This window comes from Protomyctophum parallelum (genome assembly GCF_964188405.1).
Source record: "Protomyctophum parallelum genome assembly, chromosome: 15".
Lineage (NCBI taxonomy): Eukaryota > Metazoa > Chordata > Actinopteri > Myctophiformes > Myctophidae > Protomyctophum > Protomyctophum parallelum.
In genome coordinates, this window is record NC_139710.1 from 48,520,768 (window position 1) to 48,545,774 (window position 25,007).

The 25,007-nt window shown below is 43.7% G+C and overlaps 3 protein-coding genes across 3 annotated transcripts in view; 2 read left to right on the plus strand and 1 right to left on the minus strand.

Annotated features, from left to right (window-relative positions):
* The window catches only part of LOC310872396 (ectonucleoside triphosphate diphosphohydrolase 2-like), a 249,295-nt gene that overhangs the window by 133,802 nt on the left and 90,486 nt on the right, over window positions 1-25,007 (plus strand). The window lies entirely within an intron of this gene.
* The window catches only part of nol6 (nucleolar protein 6 (RNA-associated)), a 46,441-nt gene that overhangs the window by 2,891 nt on the left and 18,543 nt on the right, over window positions 1-25,007 (minus strand). The window contains exons 15-25 of the mRNA XM_083784521.1: window positions 24,220-24,295; window positions 22,254-22,394; window positions 21,688-21,805; window positions 20,226-20,380; window positions 18,811-18,974; window positions 18,105-18,257; window positions 15,397-15,494; window positions 13,592-13,716; window positions 8,259-8,348; window positions 4,454-4,654; window positions 2,722-2,823 (exon numbers count right to left, since the gene is read on the minus strand). Of these exons, the coding sequence (XP_083640647.1) occupies window positions 2,722-2,823; window positions 4,454-4,654; window positions 8,259-8,348; window positions 13,592-13,716; window positions 15,397-15,494; window positions 18,105-18,257; window positions 18,811-18,974; window positions 20,226-20,380; window positions 21,688-21,805; window positions 22,254-22,394; window positions 24,220-24,295 (1,423 nt within the window). The remainder of the gene's footprint in view (window positions 1-2,721; window positions 2,824-4,453; window positions 4,655-8,258; window positions 8,349-13,591; window positions 13,717-15,396; window positions 15,495-18,104; window positions 18,258-18,810; window positions 18,975-20,225; window positions 20,381-21,687; window positions 21,806-22,253; window positions 22,395-24,219; window positions 24,296-25,007) is intronic.
* Window positions 9,703-11,143, plus strand: LOC310872553 (cocaine- and amphetamine-regulated transcript protein-like). The gene is made up of 3 exons (XM_083784524.1): window positions 9,703-9,903; window positions 10,619-10,702; window positions 10,801-11,143. Exons 1-3 carry the CDS (start codon window positions 9,766-9,768, stop codon window positions 10,906-10,908), a joined length of 330 nt encoding a protein of 109 aa, XP_083640650.1. The 5' UTR covers window positions 9,703-9,765; the 3' UTR covers window positions 10,909-11,143.

Genomic DNA, 25,007 nt, shown 5'->3' on the forward strand with positions numbered 1-25,007 from the left:
CATTAACCCATTCTGACCGGGCACCCATTTTGGTGTTAGCATCATGTTATGCTTTATCTATTGAAAAATAGCAGATCTACAAGCTCATATTGCGCCACCGAGTAGCGCGATATGAGCTTGTAGGTCTGCCATTTTTTAAAAATCGAAGAACGACTGACATTTTTAGAATCTGATCTCGGGTCAGAATGGGTTCATCAGACCAGTGTGTGTCCCAGGGGGGCAGTCAGCCAGATATTTCGTGAAGCCTCATTTGAAATCGGTAGTTCATATAATGGCCTGTTGTGGCGCTGGACTGGACCCAAAAAGCCCCATAGCTCCATAGAGGCCCATGTATTTTGGCCCAACTTCACCTAGACTGTATTACCTTAATAAAGATGGTCATGAATACTTTCTTCTTCCAGTCACTAGTTTAAAGTCTCATTTCTAATGTCATAATATTCTTTTTGGAAAACTATGGTCCCATTAATTAAAAAAATGACCATAAAGAAAAAAAACCATCGCGTATGTTCTGAGGGGCTTGGCTACCGTTACAGTCTATGATCGGGATTCCCCTCCCACTCGAGTCAAAATAAAAACCAACGGAGAAGAAGGGGGGAAGTCCCGCCTCGTTGTCTGGGCAGCCAATGGCCAGCTGGTCCAAAACGGAGCCAGCCAATGGCCAGCTGGTACCAAACGGATCTAGAAAGATGGCGATTTACAGTGCAGGAATAACAGGCTTCATTTTACGTCCATGTTAGACCCGGCGAACGCTTTGTCCATATTTTTTACAGTCTATGGTGTGTCCAGTGGAAAACCTCGTATGAATCTGATCTCAGGTCAGAATGGGTTAACAACATCCTTGAGTGAATACACAGAGTACAAACATGCACATACACCTTAGTAGTTGAATGACAGCATGTTGAAGTACAATACATTTGCAGCATGAAATAAGAGACAGAGAGAACAATCAGAGGCATTTAGAAACAGGGTGTTTGAAGATAGAAGTAACGATAGACACTTTGAACATATTGAAGGAGTTAATGGATCTAAGGGAACTAGGGAGATTGTTCCAGTTGAAAGGAGCTTTAAATTTAAAAGCACGTCGACCAACTTCTTTCCTGATGTTGGTGGGGACAATGAGGTAAGGATAATCTGTGTGCCTCAGGTTGTATGGTGAGCTGAAGGGACGCAGATATTGTTTCAGATATTCAGGGTAGTTAAAGTAAATGCATCTAAAGATAAATAGTAGCCAGTGAGAGTGTCTTCGAGCTTTTAGTGTTAACCAGTTGAGACTCATGGCACAATGGTGGGTCATTAGGGACACCTCAATATAAATTGATTGTTATGTTACGTTGCGGGGAAAGAGGTGTGTATCGGAGGACTTTTGGTAAACAATGTCAGCATAGTCTAATCTTGGGATGATTAGTTGTGAGATGATTATTTTCCTGACCTGAATGAAGGGTGAAGCAGTTCATTGATCGATAGAGTACTTTCAGACTGAAATGTACTTTCTGGACAACAGAGGTAATATGAGGCTTGAATGGGAGTTGAGGGTCGAGCCAGAGGCCGAGATAATTTAATTTGTCCACCTTTTCGAGCTGTGAGCCATCAGCAAATATAATCCACAGAGGCAAAGAAGTTGGTCTTGTGGAAAAGAGCATGCTAACATATTTCTTCTTATTCAATGTCAGCTTGTTGAGACAGAACCATCTTTGAACGGCATCAAAGTCAGCCTGTAGTGTACGCTGGATTTGGGCGATATCAGATTTTGATGAATAGATGACTGTCATCGCCATATAATTGAATATGGCAATCGGAAAAGATTGTGGGCAGGTCATTAATAAAAATAGAGAAAAGCAGAGGCCCCAGGAAAGAACTCTGGGGTACGCCTGTCTCCATAATTCTAAATTCCGATCGGTTCCCCTGATACGAGACAGAACTATTATACAACAGGTACCGTTAAAACTAAGATACCGGTAATCGCTAAAAAGAAATCATAATTTTTTAATGACAGATGTAGACAGACAGGGAGGCGCCGGGTGTGGTGGGTTGATTGATTGAAACTTGTTTGCAGAATGGGTACAGTTCAGAGAAAGTACAGGTAAATACACAAAACGGCTACGCGGATAAAACCAGAAAAAGCACTAAGACTTGTTTACATAATGATCCTCCATTTTCAATTCATCAACTACAAATTGTTGTTAGTCACGACACATACGGTGGAGAACAAAAGGCCCTATTTATGCATTACCCGTTACCGATAAACCTCTTTGACTCTTTAGGGCCCAAAGTACTCAACCGCAGAACTTCCAAAAGGCAGCGCAGAAGTGCATTAATGACGGTAAAGAACACCCTCGAGTGTGATATTGCAATTATACAACAGTTACCCTTAAAACTAAGATAATCACACAAAGAAAAGTTAATGACAGATGTAGCCACTACGACCACGAATGTCACAAAAAACTCGCTAGCCTTGCAACGCAGTCTGCTGCGCTCTGGGAGAACAGAGCATCTGATTTCTATGTTTTGATTAGGTGTTTCTTTATGCTCGTTCAAACAATCAAGATTGCTTCCTCGAAACGACCCGTTGTATAATCTACCATACAGAATGGACAAAATTGTATTCATGAAAATAACAGGTTTTCGGTAGAGTCCACACCAGACCACCACTTACGACCAGCATGAAATGATGCACGTTATCGGTGCCTGGTGGAAAAAACGGGAGACGGACGTTGTTCTTACCTTGAACGGCGCCGAGATGAAAGCCTTTGGCTTCCACAGCACTGCGATCACTGTGCCGCCATAGGGGTCATAGAAGAAGAGAGCCAAATCCCCAAACGCATCCTTTTGGAATGGATTAGTAACATACAGTATGTGTCACAACAGATGCCTTTCATCTTTTGATTACTCGTACAGTTTTCTCCTTTCGGGGAGGGGGGTGCCATATACTGTTCCCCGCAGGTTATCAGTTAAAAGGAGGGGGAGTGGTCTCTTTATCACCTCTAAGCGTCATATATGTGGGCTTGGCTCCCATTATGGAGATGTCTGAATCGATATCTGGAAAAGGTGATGCATATTTCTATGAAGCAGAACCCTTTAATGTGTTAAATTGCTTATTATTGGCAATGTCCAGAGTACGACAGCGGCGTGCAGCCAAGTCAATTATGAATAGATCTCATACAACCATAACCTAAATTAAGAATAAATAAAGAAGAATGAATGAATGCTCGCAGACCAAAGGGCTCCAAAATCTGTGACGTTTCACTCTTTCAATCACACATTGTGTGATTGAAAGAGTGTCTGAGGAAGAGATCAAGGCTCGAAACGTCCAATGGAAGACATGCTGACTTCCAAGGAATCCAAACGACTGAAACCAGTCGTGGTGACTGAGAACTTTAATCCAAGCACCTACGGTTGATTTAGTTGACTAAAATGCATGTTGGCGGTAGCCTGGTTAATAAACCAGACCGAATCAGCCATTGGCAAAAAAAGATTTGCCTGCCGGCGGATTACGGTCTGGAGAGGCTCAATTGTACGCCCATTTCCTACACCAGAGAAATGGGGCGGCCAATCGGGACACGGTATGCAATATGGGCGGGCTTTGGTACAGTGACTTTCAATGCTTGAGACCTTTGACTGACAGTAGCTCTGACCAATTGCGTCAAAGAGAAAATGTTTCAACCCGCCCCCCTGGAAATGAAATCCAAGCTGAGCCTCCCCAGACTAATATCCCGCGGTCCGTGCGATATTAGTCTGGTTTATTAACCAGGCTATGTTGGCGGGCCTCGATAACGCCATAACAGATGCTTTTACCACTTTGTCGCATGGGGGGAAATAGTCGATCTACAAGTAGATCTGCTATTTTCACAGCTCAACACCCCCAAGCGCAACCAAACTGGATCTCTTCGACGAAATTGTCAATATATTTATTCTTAGTTCTGGTTTTTATTTAGGCCGGGTTTAGGCTCCTATTTAGTTTTCGTTGGTGAAAAAAAGGTAGTTGACGAACATTTTTTGTCATAGTTTTAGCCGACGAAATAAACACTGCACACTCACACACACACACACACACACACACACTAGGGCTGCACAATATATCGTTATCGTATTGGTATCGAGGTATGAACATGCACAATATCAGTATCGCAAAAAGGCAACGGTATCGCGATATAGATATATCGTCGACATATCGATATATCGTCCACTTCTAAAGCCAGCCCTCTGTTTTAGCCTGTGCCCCTCGGAAAATAAACCATCACTCCGTTTGTCCCTCTGTCCTGTTGTAGCCTGGCTCCAGCCCTGAATCGCTAGCCACGCCCATTAAGAAAATATGTTGCTGCACGATATATCGTATCGTATCGATCGAGATATCTGCCATATATATCGTGAATTTTTGTCGTGAATTTTTGTCCATATCGTGCAGCCCTAACACACACACACACACACACACACACACAGAGAGAGCGGCACTCACCCGGAGCTCTGTGAGGTAGCAGGACACAGGGTTGTAGCCGATGACGGGCAGGGCCCCCCCGCTGGGGGCCACGCTGCCCTCCATAGTGCCCCGGTTGAAGATGACGGCGGGCGGGTCCACCGCCTGGCTGACCAGGGGCACCTGCAGCGGGTTCAGGTGGATGAGCACGTCGTAGGGCTCCAGCGGAGGACGCAGCGCCACCTGCAGCACACACACACACACACACACACACACTGGAGTCGGTGAGGAAATCAATGAAGTGCAGCGGCAAAGTGGGTGCCGTGGCACCCTAGGGTGACTTGACACAAGGCGGCCTCCGAATATTTCGATTTTACTTTTATTCATTTCACCTTTATTTAAAGGAGCTATAACATAAAATTCAACTTTTTCAATTTCTTTTGTGTTTTTGGGGCTCCCATGTGTGTTTTCTATCCCCACAAATAACCAATTTGGTTATTAAAACAATCAGGCTTTCATATCATATCAGGTGTTAGAATTGCTCTCAGGAACAGCTCAACTGATTTTGGTCTCATCGTGATGTCATCAATGTCACCCTACTTTGTATAATTCCTCCTCTTCTTTAGTCTTCAGTTCCAAATTTGCATTTCCACTTTGTTTACAATGTCCACCATTGTTGATTTTCCAAGCTGGCATGGAATGGAAACAAGCCTGGTTTTATAGCATCAGTATTATAATGACTCAAATATTACATAATCTGCATTTCAGCACCCCCACCACCTCAGGACATTGTGGTACTGCAGCTAAAACTGCTTTAAAAGTCCAGAAAGAAATGACAAGGACTGGTTATATCAGAGTGGTGATTGAGGTTCAAACCATTAGAAATAACTTTGATGGACATAGACAATATGATATTAAATATTAAAAGCAGTTTTAAAATGCATGTTATTTGCGCTTTAACCCATTTAGACCTGAGAACAGATTCTACAAATGTCGTCCAACTCCTGACATTTTTCAGAAAAACCTATGTTTCTATGTCAGTGGTGCTCAAACTATTTCATGTCAAGGACCCCCAGAATTATCTGTATTTGGCCGCCGACCCACATCTGGAAATACGTTGTTCCAGAAGCAAATATTTGATTTTCAAAAACGCTTGCTGTGAAAGAATATTATACTGGTATTCAAGCTTTCAAAGATTTAATTAAGATTTTCACGATAAAAAAATAAAAAGGCTAGCACACATCCAAACATGTGCAGATGTTGGACTGTACAATGATAATTTGGAATGAATCAGTGTCACTTCAGTTTAACCGTCTTAGACACTCTAAGACAGGGGTATAGGCCTGTCTCACAGCCATTCCCGTCCCCTTTCCAGACAGGGATGTAGCTCTGGTCCATGAGTAAGGCTATGGACCAGAGCTACATCCCTACCTGCCGTTTCCAAAATGTTAAAATGTAAGACCAATATTATTATGAAGAAAACAAGATGTTAAGACTGCTAAACCAAATAGAATAAAGTGTACCTTCAGAAAACGTCACACCGCATCACGTTGCGACGGGTTGTGAGCTTGTAGATGGGCGTTTGTAGATGCGTGTTTCGGACACGCAGCAAAATTACATATTTAAAGGGATTGTGACATTAAAAAAAAGGTTTTGGAATTGTTCTTGTTTTTTTTAGGTTTTCTAATCTCAATTGCACCCAAAAAACATGAACTTTTAACATTCAGTAGATTTTCTGTGATCTGGGGTTTTCTGGCTCAAACAGGTGCTCTGATTTGCCGGCAGTAAGTGACATCACTTACTGCAAATCCCATATATGTCAATGGGATTTGCCAGCAGATGTCACTGTTTCACTGTGTTGCCTGCTTTCATTGTAGCTCAAAAGGCCCAAAAAACCCCAAAGAAAACTTCAGACCACAGAAAATCCACTGAATGTTCAAAGTTCAGGTTTTTTGGGTGTAATTGAGGTCATAAAACCTAAAAGAAAAAAGAAAAAGAAAAATAAATGAAAATGAATGTCATAAAACCTTTAATATTCTTTTGCTGCTGAGTGGACTGGTCTGAGCGGAGCGACTGGCGGGTGGGGGGAATCAACATGAACGAATGAGCGAGTGTCACAACAGACCCCTGGAGCGAGGAGCGGCATTTCACCCCCGCTCCACTTCGCTCGTATGCTCCAACGGTGTGTCCACGTACATTGTGGTTAGTGGGAATGAAAACATAGAGGGCCTAAGGGCCGATTCATACTCCTATTTTAGAGCCGAATAAAAGTGGGTTCGGCTCTGTAGAGCCTACAATGTGACGTCATTTGGCTCTGTAGAGCCTACAATGTGACGTCATTTGGCTCTGTAGAGCCTACAATGTGACGTCATTTGGCTCTGTAGAGCCTACAATGTGACGTCATTTGGCTCTGTAGAGCCTACAATGTGACGTCATTTGGCTCTGTAGAGCCTACAATGTGACGTCATTTGGCTCTGTAGAGCCTACAATGTGACGTCATTTGGCTCTGTAGAGCCTACAATGTGACGTCATTTGGCTCTGTAGAGCCTACAATTTGACGTCATTTGGCTCTGTAGAGCCTACAATTTGACGTCATTTGGCTCTGTAGAGCCTACAATGTGACGTCATTTGGCTCTGTAGAGCCTACAATGTGACGTCATTTGGCTCTGTAGAGCCTACAATGTGACGTCATTTGGCTCTGTAGAGCCTACAATTTGACGTCATTTGGCTCTGTAGAGCCTACAATGTGACGTCATTTGGCTCTGTAGAGCCTACAATGTGACGTCATTTGGCTCTGTAGAGCCTACAATGTCACGTCATTTGGCTCTGTAGAGCCTACAATTTGACGTCATTTGGCTCTGTAGAGCCTACAATTTGACGTCATTTGGCTCTGTAGAGCCTACAATGTGACGTCATTTGGCTCTGTAGAGCCTACAATGTGACGTCATTTGGCTCTGTAGAGCCTACAATGTGACGTCATTTGGCTCTGTAGAGCCTACAATGTGACGTCATTTGACTCTGTAGAGCCTACAATTTGACGTCATTTGGCTCTGTAGAGCCTACAATTTGACGTCATTTGGCTCTGTAGAGCCTACAATGTGACGTCATTTGGCTCTGTAGAGCCTACAATGTGACGTCATTTGGCTCTGTAGAGCCTACAATGTGACGTCATTTGGCTCTGTAGAGCCTACAATTTGACGTCATTTGGCTCTGTAGAGCCTACAATGTGACGTCATTTGGCTCTGTAGAGCCTACAATGTGACGTCATTTGGCTCTGTAGAGCCTACAATGTGACGTCATTTGGCTCTGTAGAGCCTACAATTTGACGTCATTTGGCTCTGTAGAGCCTACAATTTGACGTCATTTGGCTCTGTAGAGCCTACAATGTGACGTCATTTGGCTCTGTAGAGCCTACAATGTGACGTCATTTGGCTCTGTAGAGCCTACAATGTGACGTCATTTGGCTCTGTAGAGCCTACAATTTGACGTCATTTGGCTCTGTAGAGCCTACAATGTGACGTCATTTGGCTCTGTAGAGCCTACAATGTGACGTCATTTGGCTCTGTAGAGCCTACAATGTGACGTCATTTGAGGTTCGGGGGGGGGGGGGGGGGGGGGCGGGTACCGTCCTAAAGTCGGCTCTTCGGTGCTACTGAAAATTTCTGACGAGCCGAAATCATTTCGGCACTACAGCGCCGAAACAGCGGTAAAATAGGAGTATGAATCGGCCCTAAGGCCGCGCAAACGGGGCAACATCCTGTTATCCACGTCTGTCTGAGGCAAATTCAAAGGAGAACAGGGTGCTGTTTTTTCCTCTTTTTCTTTGGCCAAATGGCATTATACGAACCTTGACATCATGTGTCTGGTTGCTGTCCATCATCTGGGGTTCAAGAGCCTTGAGGCTCTCTGCAGCCAGCATGACCACACGCTGTAGCATCTGTAACACACACACACACACACACTTCAGTGATATGAACCTAGGAGGATCCATAATCACACCGTGACCCCCCCCCCCCCCCCCCCCCCCTCCAGTCCAGACTGCAGTAGACTATTCCTTTATGCCGGGAACGTCACATCACATTCCACAAACTGAACAGCAGGCACACGGTTTGGCGAAGGAGGAAAAACAAAATTAGTTTCTAAGTTTAACATCTAAAATGAACCTCTTATTACATTTCCGCAGCCACACCTGACGTTACTGCTGTTCCAGCAACAACAACAACAACAACAACAAACAACCACCGTTGTGCTGCTATTACAGACGCTGGTGATTGGTTGATGAAGTACTATTGACCAACCTTATGGTGACACCTCTTTAAATGACGATAATGGTGGTGATCACAGCATCAGCAAGAGAGCCAGGGTAATGTTTATCCATGCAGGCAATGACACAGCCACCTCATACACTTTATTCATCGAACAAACTCTGCTCCTCCACTTTTCTCGTAAATGAATGGCCTACATACACTACAGTACTTCGTCATACAAGAATGTGTTCCACAAAGGTAGTGAAAATAGCAGATCTACAAGATCACACCGTGTAATGATGTGATGATGATGTGAGCATGTAGATCTTCTATTTTCAGTATTTTTGAGTGGTGCAACCACTCCCTTACGGAGTTGTGTGTAGGTGGCTGGCTGGCTGGGTGGGTGGCTGGGTGCCTGCCTGGCTGGGTATGAGCACAAAAACAGCATGGTTGTTTTTCACCACCTGTGCGCAACCTAACACAAATACACACGCACATATTAACTGTATATATATGATGATTTCGGGTGTGCCAGTACAGTACAGTACAGTACAGTACAGTACAGTACAGTACAGTACAGTACAGTACAGTACAGTACAGTACAGTACAGTACAGTACAGTACAGTACAGTACAGTACAGTACAGGGACTGGCACACGGTAACTCTGTCATTTCTCAACCGTTTCGGACGCGGGACGGCTTGCGGGAACCGGGCCGGCACCCTGGGTGCGTTCCTGTGGGTCCCGAACTCCCCCCCCCCCCCCCCCCCGGGGACCCCCACACGGAGTTGCACCACTCACTTCACACGGGGTGTGATTTTTCCTAACAAAAAAATAAAAGTTCCAGTATTTGGTACAAGGTTTCCACCCCGACACAGCGATGGTTCATGACGCCGTTGTGTCTTTGAGGAGTGGAGGACACCTCTAAAGCAGGACGTCACAAAGGACCCAGCCCCCCCCCCCCCCCCCCCCCCCCCAGCTCACAGGGGTATAAAACCACAACACAGGGACTCTGTGTGTCAACAACAAAGGTCTACGAGGTGGAAGGGAGACCACGGAGCACTGTGGACGGAGTAGGAAGCTTATCTGGGTCAGAGGACGGACACACCATGGGGGTCTACCTTCTCCGTACGCTGCTGTGTGCCGCGGTGGTCTGCTGCCACTACCAAGCCGCTCACACCAGGGAGATCCAGTCTACGTATCTGACTTATTTCCTTTCCTCGGAGGACTCGAACGAAAAGAAACTGGTGAGAAATAGGTTTAGGGAGCATTTTTTTCTTTTTTTAACCCATTTAGGCCCGACGTCGACATTTTAAAAATGTCTTCTAAATTCTGACAGTTTTCTGAAATACCCATGTTTCTGTATCAGTGTATTTCATGTCAAGGACCCCAAAACTATATGGCCACCGACCCCCATCTGAAAATATGTTGTTCCAGGAACCCCTCAGAAGCAAAGATTTGAGTTAAAAACGTTCGCTCTGAAAGAATATATTCAAAGATTTGTGCGGCATTTTCACGATTTAAAAAAAATAGCTAAAGTATAACATAATGCTTAAAACACCAAAAGGGGTTCCCACCCAGAATGGGTTAAATAGTTTTAAATATTTTATTCAATCAACACCACAGCTACTGATGTGCATATTTCAGTCGGACGCATTGCAAGCTTGCAGATCAGCTATTTTATGCTAAAGAGATTTGGTGTAGAGAGGGAAAAAGGAGGAGGCTTAGTATAGACCCCTGGGGTACTCCAGTCAATGAAGTACTGTTTTGTAGATAGGGTTTATAAAACCTGGAAAATCTGTGTCATTTTATACTGTATACGTTGGCTATTCAGAAACAGCAGATATACAAGCTTGTACATCTGCTATTTTTGAAAAATCGTGAGAACTACTGATTTAGAATCGGCCTCATGTCTGAATGGGTCAAGTGGTTAACACACAGAACTTGTGGCGTTGTTTGCAGATCAGTGATTTGCACGGGGTCCTGGAGAGGCTGAAGAACAACAGGTTCCCCCCTCTGGGGAAGAAGCCGAGTTATCTGCCTATGGTGGGTGATGATAATGATGATGTACACATTAATTTACCACCATGTAATAATATTACACTGGTGCCTCTGATGCTGATGCTGTGTTTCTATATCCACAGTGTGACGCAGGGGAACAGTGTGCGCTGAGGAAAGGCTCCAGGATTGGAAAGCTGTGCGACTGCCCCCTGGCCAGAACGTGCAACTCCTTTCTACACCGCTGTCTGTGACACTCTCTCCCTCCTCGTCTCTGTCTGTTTACACAGTCATTTTTGACTGCTATGAAAGAACGAAACCATGACACAAAATCACTGACGACGAACGACGCTAACTACGTTGAATGTATTTGTTAAAAGATTATATTTTGTCTACTTGAGTATTTACGTTTCCTCGTTTCGTGAACCGTTAATAACTGCACAACAACAGTATTTTATCATTTGTAATATATTACCGGTGCTACTCCATGACGATGGGCTCAACAATGTGGAAACCTCTGCACATTGTACAGTATACAGTAAAAAGAAATCTGAACTAACATCCAGTAGATTTTCTGTGGTCTGGGGTTTTCTGGCTCAAAAAAAGTGCTCCGATTTGCCTGTGGACTGTGAGGCAAGAGTCCACAAATCCCAAATATGACATGGGAATTTTCCAGCAGGTTTTTTGGGTGTAATCGAGGTCATAATTTAAAAACACCTTTAAATCACTTGCATCCTATATATTTCATTGACCGCGGTCTTCTGAAAGTTATGTTAATGATTTTTTTCAGACCTCCAGTTCTAGGAAACACAGAATGGGGGGGGACTTAAAAAATATATATTTCCACACAACCGCTCTAAGGTATATTAATGACATAAGTGTTGAAAATGAGTTGAATGCCCCTTTAATTATTTTTCATCATTTCATTGGTGTAATCATTGCATATTTATGTTCTTATCTTTGCTTGTTTTTGTCTGATGTTTTTATACTGCATGGTGTTTCAAACCTTTTCTTTTTACCTCAATGTGACTTCCTGCTAAAAGAAAAGGTTTATACAGTATATCCATTATTGTAGACATATTTCAGTGTGTTATATACTGACACTATTTTTACATGTTAAAGGAAGCTGTTTATGTCAGTACTGTACAGCAGGGGTAGGCAGGGCTACCAACCTGCACACATTTTGTGTACCAACCACGCAATTCTAGGTGTCTATACGCCTAGAATTGCGTGGTTGGTACACAAAATGTGTGCAGGTTGGCAGCTCTGGGTAGGCAACCTCAACATTGGCACAGGGGAGGGTGGTCACTGGCACACTGGCACAGGGGAGGGTGGTCACTGGCACACTGGCACAGGGGAGGGTGGTCACTGGCACACTGGCACAGGGGAGGGTGGTCACTGGCACACTGGCATAAGTGTGTGAGAGACGTTTTTTATTTTAATATTAACCCATTCTGACCTGAGATCAGATTCATACGAGGTTTTCCACTGGACACACACTGGTCTGATGAACCCATTCTGACCTGAGATCAGATTCTAAAAATGTCAGTCGTTCTTCGATTTTTCAAAAATAGCAGACCTACAAGCTCGTATCGCGCCACTCGGTGGCGCGATATGAGCTTGTAGATCTGCTATTTTTCAATAGCTAAAGCATAACATGATGCTGACACCAAAATGGGTGCCCGGTCAGAATGGGTTAAGTATTCAAAAAAAGGTTTAGTCTGTGAAATGAAGTCCCCTCACATACACCCTGCACATAATTCTACGTTCACTCAGACTCTGGGCTCTGAGTCTGTGCGAAAGAAAACAGGTGCACATAGAAAGGTTATGTACAGCCTATGGACAATCAGAATCAGATGGAAAGATTACATTTTTCTTATGGTGACATAATTAAACTTTATGTTGAATACGGCATACTGATTAACAAGAAAATTAAAACACGGCACTTCTTGTCAAAAAGGTTGCCGACCCCTGCTGTACATGTATAATTTACATAATTGGTAATCATTGTATGCTCTTTATTGCATATTATGTATTTAAGTATGTACAGTATACTGTAGGTGTTTTTAATACGTACATACTGTGTCTATAATGTCTATACATAATAATAATGTCTACACACATGTGCAGACAGTGTATTTGCATGTTTTAGGGCGCGTACCAGCAATATGTCCAAGTTCATCAGAGTGACTATATACTGAATGTGCCTTCTGTGAGTCTGTCATTTTATTGTTACACTCGACCGACGAGTCATTAGAAATACTGTTTTGTTTGGCTCCTTTTATTCACTACTGTTTTTCAGGTAGTACTGTTATGTCAACATCTCTTCATGTTAAATAATAATAAAAATGGGATCCGAAAGACAACGTGTGTGTGTGTGTGTGTGTGTGTGTGTGTGTGTGTGTGTGTGTGTGTGTGGAGGAAGCCTCGGTAATGTCCAAAAATCTGTTGTGAGAGGACTGCAGATTGCAGGAATGCCCAAACCAACAGCTAAGGCATTGGCACAATTCTGTTCAGTATCTGTGATAATTGGCAGTCGCCATTTATGGAGGAGGCGATACTCCTTGTACCCATGACCTGTATCCTGAAACACTCGTTTCCAAGATTGTGCATCTACTATTGTTTGTGTTCAAGGAATGTCTTGTTAAATGTGAACGCAAAGATGTTAAGTGTGCGTGGCTGCGTACGCACGCATGGATTTAGGCAAAAAAATAATAATCTCACGACTGAATTTGTTTTTGTATGGCCATGTCCAAATGTGTGATTTCATTTGTTAAACGCATTGAGAGCTTGTAGACAGGCTATTTTCGCTGCGCATCATGCTTCCATAGAAGACATGCTGGCTTCTATGGAATCCAAATGACTGGCTACTGCTAAGAACTTGAATCCATGCGCGCGTGCACGTGTGTGTGTGTGTGTGTGTGTGTGTGTTCTGACCTGTACACTAGGAGCCCCTTTAGTCCATAGAGACCGCTTCTTGTCTTGGGGGCTGGCAATAAACATGACAGGCAGAGACTCCCTGGAGGCCATGAAGTCATTCCTGATCTCGGTGTAGTCGGCAGCTACACGTGACAGAGAGGAAACATGGGTGGGTGGGGAGGGTTGGTGGGGGGGGGGGGCGATTTGACCCTAGTCTAAAACAAACTGGGGCGTATAAACGGACCAGGATGTGTGTGTAGGATGCGGATGTGTGTGTTTGTTGTGTGACACAGATACAGTGAGAGAGAGAAATCTACACTACATAAAACATTCAGCAAATATTGCTGATGTACAACCTTACAATGTGTCACGAGAAGCATGTTATTTAGGGTTTAAGTGGTTAACGGGTGTAGAACTGATTCTGTTCTGGTTCTCGCACCCAATTCAGAACCGGTTTATAGTGTTTCGACTGAAGATCAATTGGTTCTTCTGAACCCTAAAATTGGGTTAGGAACTGCAACCGAAAGTTTTTTTCCCCTTGCGCTAAAATACAAACTACAGTGGGTGTAGCTATTCTAGAGGTTGGAAGATGCAGATGCATGTAAATAAGGGTGATTTTTTTTAATTTTATCATAAAATAAAAACAGTGCATTAGTCATACTAGTTTGATACTAAAGCTTGTATCTATGTTTAGCTCCTTCTGTCTACATGTCGTAGTGTCCTTGGGCAAGACAATGAACCCTAGATTGCCTCCAATGAGTCGGTCGGTGTGAGCTTTCCACCATTGGTGTGTGAATGTGGGAAGTGAGGACGCTGGCGTCGACTGTTCGCTGCTTCACCTCCCAATGTATGAATGAATGAACCTTCACCTCCCAATGTATGAATGAATGAACCTTCACCTCCCAATGTATGAATGAATGAACCTTCACCTCCCAATGTATGAAAGAATGAACCATTGTGTAAAGCGCTTTGAGCACGTGGAAAAGTGCTATAATAATGGCATTCATTATAAATGTCACTACAGGACCAGGCCGTAGCGTAACGGTCTGGGCACCGGACTGGTAATCCAGTCGCAGTGTGCCGCGGGTTCGACTCCCGGACCCGACACGGCCTTTACTGCATGTCATCCCCCATCTCTCTCCCGTTTCCTGTCAGCCTACTGTAATGTCACTACAGAAAATTACATTCTCACCGTGTTGTCACAGATAGTCTGTCTTTGTTGTTGCACGACACTTGAATGTGTGTGTGACCCACAAATCATATTCACTTTACTGTATAATTCAATTTTTAAACATTCTTAAGGACTTAAACATCTTACAATATTGGCTGTCTTTCAAATACGCGTGCAGAGTTTACTTTGGGAAGCTGTAGGGATAGCGTTGTTGCACGACACGTGTGTATGTGTGTGTGTAACCCAAAAATCAGCCCCATATTCACTTTAGATATTCTATATATATATATATACGCATTCTTAACAGCTTAAACATCTTACAATATTGGCTGTCTTTCAAATATGCGTGCAGAGTTTACTTTGGGAAGCTGCAGGAATCAACGCCCTCCGTTGATTACAATGGTTCTGCTTAAAACCAGTGGAAATGCGGGCCGGTTCGCTAGAAAGCCCCACGGTTCCAAGAATCTATAACGGAACCGGTGCTGGAGCCAAAGTTTATTTTGGTGGGAAGGAAAGGGGCATTTGAGAGTGCGCGGATAAACTGTGCAGTTCACTAGAAAGCACCGATGTTCCAAGAACCCACAAAATCACCAAAGTAATTTTGGTGGGAAAGAAAGAGGGCATGTTAAAGTGTGCAGATATGTGTGCTTACCAGTGAGCTGGTTGTTTAGGTTCACCACCAAGGGATTGTTCTTCCAATCAAAGGAAGAGAGTAGATGGAGGAAGCGAAGGAAGCCCACCTGAAGAGAACTGAGAGAGAGAGAGAGAGAGAGAGAGACATTTCATGCACTTGACCTGGTGAATTACAAAGGCACAGATTTTACTATGGAATATATAATGTAGAGGGCTGTCCACACCAAAAGCACTATCTATATGGTTCACCACTACTGTCGTCATTAGTTACTCTGCCATCTGCTTGAGTTAGCAAGAATTGTTTTTCAATATTTTTATAATTATAGTTACAGTTCAAAGCCGGCTTTTCTGTAATGCATGAAATGTAATCTGTATTGTAGAGTAGAGTATGTTAACCCATTCTGACCGGGCACTTATTTTGGTGTTGGCATCATATTATGCTTTAGCTATTGAAAAATAGCAGATCTACAAGCTCGTATCGCGCCACCGAGTGGCGCGATACGAGCTTGTAGGTCTGCTATTTTTTGAAAAATCGAAGAACGACTGACATTTTTAGAATCTGATCTCAGGTCAGAATGGGTTAATCAGACCAGTGTGTGTCCGGCGGAAACCTCGTATGAATCTGATCTCAGGTCAGAATGGGTTAATACAACATATTGGGGTGGTTGTATTTTGCCTCGCTGCTCTTCTATTGAGACATTTAGATCCTGCATGTGAGACGGAGACATGACCTTTGACCTGAAGGTCCAGATTCAATGTATCCTCCCTGAGCAAGCAGGCAGGCTTTGCTACTTTGAGTGGAGAAGATTGCACAGGTCACCAAAGGGTTGAATTCTGAATGTACTGTGTGTAAGACAGGAAGTTACATAGCGCTGAATTGTTTGTGTTGTTTCTTTTCATTATATTTCGTATTATGCTTTTGTTCCAACTGCGCTATTTTAGCTTAATAGGTTTCCAGCGCTAGTTTGTTTTCCGGCCCTCTATGCCCAGAAAAGCACAGGGATCTTTCAGGCCACAGAGTTACACCCTGGGCGGAAGTTGCGGGATTTTAGCGGAAGTATCGCCCAAGGAAATGACCTTGATGCTTTATAAATCAGTTTACATTCTCCGTGAACGAAGTGTTGTGATTGGTCGGGAAAATATCGTATCCGGGGGAAATACATCTGACGGATGTTCCGGAGGATACAACCGCCGATAGCTTCTCTGCCTTACGTTGTGACCAGGCTTTTCTTTTCGCAGATAAGTAAGCCTGGAACCGAGGCTAACCGAGTTATGGCCATTTGAAGTGTTAAACACTGCTGTAGTGGCCCATATGTGTGCAAATTCGTTTTTTTGGTGTGGCTATTTTCATGGCGGACCCCTGAACAGTGTTTGTACCAAGTTTGGTACAGATTGGAGCAACAGGGTCGTTTAAATGTGAAAAGAAGTTTAATGGGAAAAACACAAAAAATGTATAATTTCCACCATATCTCATAAAAGCCTATACTCTCACACTGCGGGAAGATGATTTATTATTGTAAAAATGCTGTGATCAGCAATAGAAAAGCATTTTAACGACAATTTCTTCCACCATGTCGCCCACTAATAAGCATTTCTTCCAACGCGTTAAGGCTGACAGAGTGACAGTATACTTGAACCCTTAAATTTGACAGTGAAAGAACCAAATGATGATCAGAAGTTGAGCTCAACCCAAACTGACCAAACCTTGGTTTGGTTTGTCACAGATGTTTAGCAGCAATCAAGGAGAACATCATACTTAACATTTCGTTGTATAATTATGGAACACAGACAAGCATTCAAATGCTTGCGAGCACGTTGTCAGCTTGCAGAAAACAATTAAGTGAAAGTAGTTAAGCGCATCTGTGGGTTTTATACATATTGAACTAATGAAAAGTGAACTTGTGACTAACTAATAACTACAATTGGATTTAATCCATTGGAACACAGGTCATTTTTGAAAAGTCATGGTTTTGGAGACAGTGACAAAATTAGGCTTAAATTAACCCATTTAGGTATGAGGCGATTCTAAAAAAGCTATTTCATGTCAAGGACCCCAAAATGTACATGTAATTGTCCGCCAACCACCATCTGAAAATATGTTGTTCCAGGGATCCTCCCAGAAGCAAACATAGGAGTTAAAAACGTTCGCTCTGAAAGAATATATATATTCAAAGATTTGCGCCACATTTAAAAAGAAAATAGCAAATCTCCAAGCTCGTAGCGCGGAGAACCCAGAATGGGTTAAATTAAAACAGTTTCCGTGCCGGGAATGGATTACTCCAGGTTAATGTCGCTGCCATATACGACATACCCGCCTTTTGTTTTATGTGTTTAATCCGCTGTATTGTAATAAATAAAAAGAAAATCCGTCTTCGTCGCGGAGATAGAGACTAGATGCATTCGCTTTGATGACGAAACCGGAAATCGTCACATGTTGTGGGCTGCTAGGGCTTCTGGGAAATTGAGGCCAATGGAAATGCATGGGGTGCAACGCCTCATTGAGACCAGTCTTGTGTGCGTCTTCCGGGTGCACCAAGATGGTGGATGATACGCTCGGATCACAACAAACCACGGGAGCTTTTTTCGCTGGATTTTCGCGGATTAAAAGCCCAAATAATTCAGCGTATGCTCTAAAGGTAATACAACAATCTCGGCAGTGAAGGGGGGTTGATTAAAATGCGGGTTAAGCGTGTAAAACAGTCAAACTGTTAATGGAGAACCAGTTACCCAGGAGGAGTGAACGGGGCCGGCTGCAGGAAGAGGAACGCCACCAGCAGGTCTGCCACGTTTTCTGTGACGTCGTCGCTGAAGAGCTGGGCACCCAGCCAACGCTTGGCCAGGCGACACACTCCCCCAAAACACGGGTGCTGCTGCTGGAGGCTGAGGAGTGGAACACGCGAGAGGTCAAGATACAGAGAAGTAGATTAAAAAGGAAAAGAGAAAATGAGGTGATGAAAATGAGAAATGCTTTAGGACTGGTGCAGATCAGAGTGAAAAGATGCATCACTGCATCCAGCACGCATGTGAGGACTACAGTACTACAATGTATGCACACAAACTAGTGTACGCACATTGTAGAAATACTGTAAGTGTGCACGCAGTCCGGGTTCAATTAAATGGTAAATAGTAAATGGTGCACTTATATAGAGCTTTTGTCCAAAGCCCTTTACAAACATTACAATCACCCAATCAAACACACATTCATACACCTATGGCGGAGGAAACCACGCAAGGCACCAACCTGCACATGGGGAGCAATTAGGGGTTCAGAGACAGGGGGGACGGGACGACCAGGGATCGAACCTCACCTCACGCTCTACCCATGAGCCACTGGCGCCAAATGTGCTCGTTCGCCCTCTCTCACACACACACACACACACACACACACACACACACACACACACACACACACGTGTCCCTGTGTGAGCCGTACCCGTGCAGCATGCTGGTCAGCAGGGGCTTGTGAACGGTCTCCATCTCCAGAGCCTGAGCCTCGTCGTTGTCTCTGACCAGGAGCAGTCCCTCGGGGCTCACACTCTCTCTCAGCACCTGAGGCTCACGCTTGTACGCAACCTGGATACGGAACGCTAAGCCGTCCTACACACACACACACACACACACACACACACACACACACACACACAGTCACTTTATTCAAGGAGAATATAATCCAACATATATAATCGGTAGGCTAGGGCCCCTCCTCCCCCCCCTAGTGCAGCGCTACGTCACATAATTTGGAGCGACGCCCACCCGGAAGGGTTGACTCCCACTTTTAGACCAGAGCGGCCAATGCGTTCCTCCAGGCTTTACATTTTTGCACCAACAAAAATGAAAGCCTGGTACCGAGGCTAGCCAGGCTCTAACCTTGATAATCTTCTTTCTCTCTCTCTCTCTCTCCCTCTTGTACAGTGGTTCCCACGCAGGGAAGCGACGCGCTGTGAGCCTATATCCACTACTACTTAAAACATTCGTTTTCTAATTTATGGAATTTCTTAACATTTCTTTTATTTCTTCATGAAATGTACTGAAATAAACCATTTAATTTGTTTTTAATTCATGGAAAATGTTACTTTTTGGTGGGGTGATGTTTTGAAATAATAATAATGAAAAACAAAATCTAGGAAACCCGACCCAGTATTTTGGAACCAGTGCTCTAGCACATTTTTTCAGGCCGCAACCCCAAAATAATGCTGCCGTTGACTCACGACCCCAACCTAACTCTGGAGGTAATTTTACGCACATAAACGTGCACATTTTGCCCCCGCACGTGTAATGTATTAATCCTATTATGGGTTTTGTAACAATGGCGGTTAAAATGAATTTGTAATCAAATTTACATTGTATGTCGCTCATTCTGTTGAATTCTATTCAGGTATGTAAAATATCTTTGATGACCCCAAAACAATTTCTCCACCCCCCCCAACCATCAAGTGTCCTGCGAACCCCATGTGTGAGGTCCCGACCCCAACTTTGTGAAGCCCTGCTCTAGCATAGCTTCCAGACGTCCAGGTGTGACTGGAACTCACCTATGCTTTCTATGGCATAGGCAGCTCCCAGGTGTGTGGTAGACTGGAACTCACCTATGCTTTCTATGGCATAGGCAGCTCCCTGGACATGAGACCAATTCATTAAAGCGACAGAGAGAGAGAGAGAGAGAGAGGAGTGTCTCTGTGCGTCAATTTAACAAAGGTGCAGGCGATCAGAAATCAGCAGAGAGTGAGCGACGTTTGCGCTACTGTATGCCGACTTGAAGTGGACTTGGCCCCAGACTTTTTTGTTCCTCCCTGGAAATAAAAACGTCTGGGTTTCCGAGGCTACAGGTGCAGTGGTGCTGCTGCTGCTTACCTTCCACACGTCCAGGTGTGTGGGGCAGGCTTTACAGGTGTAGTGGTGCTGCTTCTGAAGCTGCTCTGCCATGCTGATGTGGAAGGCAGCCTTGAGGTGACGGATGGCCAGGCGGTCCTGTGGCCACTTCCCGCTGCCCTCCATGTGACAGATCACTGCAACAGGACAGACCCCAGGCTTACTAGCGTGCAAATGTTTATTTACATTAACCCATTTAGACCAGATTCTACAAAAAGTCAGTGTTTTTTTTAGGGCCAGGACTAATTGCGATTAATTTAGATTAATTAACTACAGAAATATTAATCGCGATTAACTACAGATAAATTAATCGCACCTTTTTTTTCACCGCGGAACGTTTCTCACTGGGCGCTTTTCTATAGTACTGAAAACTGGAAATAATAAAAAGTCACCCCATTTTGTGTTGCCTAGAACTGGAGGTCTGACAAAAAACAGTAACAATATGAAGTAAGTACAGCTTTGTGATGTCACTGAGATGTACTTGTTACTGTTACTATTTTTTTTTCAGACCTCCAGTTCTAGGCAACACAGAATGGGGTGACCTTTCATTATTATTTCCACAACAGGTATATTAATGACAGTAAAATGTTGAAAATGAGTGGTATCCTGTAGTCACTATTCGTTGATTCACAGGGATACCAAAAAACATTAAAAAATGGTTTCTCGCTGTTCTCGGGTTGAATATTGATATGCGATTAAAATGCGATTAATCTAGATTAATTAATCGCAAAGCCTCTGTTTAATTAGATTAATTGTTTTAATCGAGTCCCAGCACTAGTTTTTTTTCAAACCATTTCATGTCAAGGACCCCAAAAATTATATGGATTTGGCCGCTGACCCCCAATCTGGAAATATGCCGTTCCAGAACTTTGTTTTCTATGTTGTGTGGGGTTTTTTTTTAAATGGTGGTTCTACATGCACTGTATACTGCAACTGAACAATCTCCAAATCACCAAAGCCTCAATAAAAATACATCGGAAAAACATCCAAACATTCAGGAGCTCAGCTTTTTAGAAAACTGTGTGTGGCTCTAGTAAAGAGGCCTGTAATTCGGAACTAGCTAGGACGTGAGCGCCCTCTGGTGGACATACTGTATAGTGTATATAGAGAGAGGAACAGAGACCCCTCAGCAGTCAGCACCAACCACTTTGATCAGCTAAACGATATTAAAACACACCCCCCCCCCCCCACACACACACACACACACACACACACACACACACACACACACACACACACACACACACACACACACACACACACACACACACACACACACACACACACACACACACACACACACACACACACACACACACACACACACACACACACACACACACACACACACAAAATTATTTCACTTCACGCTTCTCTTTTAACTGCAATGATGAGCCTGCACAACTGTATTGATTAATTGAATGCCAAAGGATGACGTATGTACCTGTGACAGGGGTGATGTAGACGGGGCAGGGTTTTCCTCCCTTTGGAACCAGCGACCTTGACGAGGATTCTCTGTCGAAGAACCAGTAGTCCAACTTTAGAGGCACAGGAGGAAACACCTGGACAGGAGATCATGGAAACATCAGCAGCATGTCTACACAGGACAAGATCACCATCGCTCAAGATCCATTTGGAATCCCTACGGTAGTTCAAGCATCCCCCAAACCATATCACAGGGCTTAATTATGGCACACTAAATTCCACACTACATAATTCCACATAATAACTTTTAACATAATAACATTGGTAAGACACAGATGGTTTAGAGTAGACTTTACATCGTTTCCAACCACTTTTGCAACTGAACTGTTCAATTCAAGAAGAACTCTACCTGAAAATAGAAGCTGCTTGTGTTATGAACAACAATAAACAATAAATGATTATGTTCATAGCACCTTTCAAGTGTTTCATGAGTACAAGAGAAAGTAACCATAATAGAAGAATATGAGATATTGAACGGGGGAAAGGAACATTATAATAGAAATTAGAAAATGATAATAATAATACCTGTGTGTATCTGAGGGCCGGGTGGGCTCCTTGTACTGAGGTGACTGACAGAGGAAGACCCTCCAGCTTCCACAGCTTCCCACTGAGGTCATCAAAAGACTGAATGACCGCCAGACTCTCCTCCTCTCCGGTGCTCGGCACCTTATGGACACAGCGTGCATTGGACAAACACTTAGAAGCTATTGAATAGTGAGTATTTAAAACACGCTGGCTTTTGTAGTAAATTCAAAGGACAGCAGTGGTGCAGGGAAAGCCTTTAAGGTGTTTCCAGGGGGTCGCAACAAAGTGACTGGGAACTACTGCCGTAGCCTGTGACAATGTTGACACTTAACTGTCAAACTTTTCAGGTAGACACCCAAAAGCAGGGGTTTAACTGGTAGTCCGTGAAGGTGTTGCATGTGGTCCCTGACCATGCATTTAGTAATGTAGCAAAGTGAAGATTTTGTATTTTCTTCCACGGAACAGTGCACTAAGCTTTTGTGCACCGTTCCGTGGAAGTGCGTCAATGTTTATCAGAATTACTGGGAAGTCTAAGGTTAGGAAATTCCACAGAAAAGGCAGTTAGAATCTCAAGAAGGGTAAGTGTTCCAGCTTGCCTGATTGAGTCATAAATAGGATATGTGCGCATATAATCATGTGCTATATCTTGCACGTATTTGCCATTTTTGAGGGGCGCTCCTATATACAGGTTTAATGTTTGTTTTTAGTTCAATGTTTGTTTTAAAAACGCCATTGAAAATGAAGGGAACATTTACGTCATATTGTCTGTAATGACGATTTCCTGTATCAGCAGGGAGCCGTCAGTGGGCTGTGTAAGAATCTCCTTGAGGATGTCTTATGGTTTAGGCGCCTTAGGCGTTGGGGGAGGGAGTCGGATAGCTTGGGCCCAATATCGTAGGGTACCTCCTTTTTATTGCTTGAAGTATATTATTGATCTTCTTTCTACAGCTTGGCACACTTCTTGATCTCACTGCCTGGTGGGTCTGTGTCTCACTTTTTAGGGTGACATGACGTCGTGGCATGTCCATGGCAACATTGTCCCTCATTATGTCATATTGTCTCTTTATTGTTAATGGCATTTATTGTTTGTGTTGGCACCGTTTGTTTTTACACCTAATCAACATGAGTTAGACTTTAACTCTATCTCTACCACTAGACGCCGGGACAACGCTCCACACGTCCCAAACTCTTCTCCCTTCTGGCTCCAAAACTGTGGAATGCACTTCCCATTGCAGTCAGAACTGCAGCATCACTCCCAATCTTCCGCCGTAGTCTGAAAACCCACCTTTTCAGACTCCATCATGGCCCATAGCACTTACCCTACCCCCTTAGATAGCATTTCTGTAGCACGTCATAGTACATATGTATAGCATAGTAGTATAGATGTATAGTTTATATGTATAGCTTAATTATATAGATATTCCACTGTTACTTTCTTAGCTTACTAGCTTACTTATTTTTACTATTATTAAAATAGTTCAATTAGCCGATCTACAAGATCATGTGTGGAATGTAGATCGGCTAGTTGAACTATTTTAAAATGTTTTTAAAGATAGTAAAATATGGCAAAAAAAGTTTAGGGATAAAAGGTTAAGGCACACCCAAGATAGGGCCACATGTGTCAGTACTGTATACCAGTTAAGTCTGTGGACCATCGTTTGGTAAGACATGGGATGCATTCCATAGCAAGTGTTACAAAAGCATTAATCTTAGCCCACATCCCATTGCAACAGTGGTCCCCAGGTTGATTCTTAGTCAAAGTCATTTTTTTCTTCCTTAGATTATGTCTATATATATATATATATATATATCCTTAGATTGGGGTCAGACAAAAATGCTGATCAAATCTGGGCTGACATGAGAGAATCACTGAGGTACTGTGATTGGAACAGCGACGCCCTCTACTGGCTAATATCCGCAACTACAAGTGTTATTAGTAGTATTATATATTTATTTGTTTACATACCTCCCGTCCCACGCTGATGACGTCGTCCATCGCCGCCCCGACATACGTGACACATGTTTCAGGGATGTCTGCATGTCTACAGACACAAAAACAAACACACAAAAGATGTTTCAGGCCTGGGATGTCTGCATGTCTGATACAGAGAAAAACACACGAAAGAAGACAGGATTGAACGGACGATGATATTGACAGGTTACCCACACAACTGCAGAGTATATTAAAAAAACAAAACGTTGACCACACGGCCTGCAAAAGTTAATTCTCGACGGCGATCTTTTATAAATCCAAGCTATAAATGGAGCAGATGATGAGTGAATACGACGAGGACGAAAAGCCCACGACGTCGAGCCTCGGATCCCGATGTGCGCCGCCGCAGTCGGAGGAGAACCAGAACCACCACCTCCACCGGCTCTCCTCCACCTCCGGACCCGCACGGCCGTTTAGAACGGCGGTGGAGGTGGCCTCCTCCTCCTCCGCCCCGGTCCCCATGCAGAACAACAACATGGTCCCGCTGCACAACACCAGCAGTTGCGGGACCTCCACCTCCAGCAGCGAGCTGCAGGTATGGCTGCCACTAGCCCCTCTCGGAACCCTCCATAAAGCTTTTCTGAAATTTTGATGTCGCTTTATTGTAGGGTCCCTGTTCATAACTATATTTTCGTATGGGAATTTTGGAACGCGGACATAAATATGCTCACTAACATCGTATCTGCCGTTTGACGGCCTGTTTTCCTTTGAGGGCTTCTGAAATCGTGAACTATAAGTACCTATACAAACCGCTGCGAATA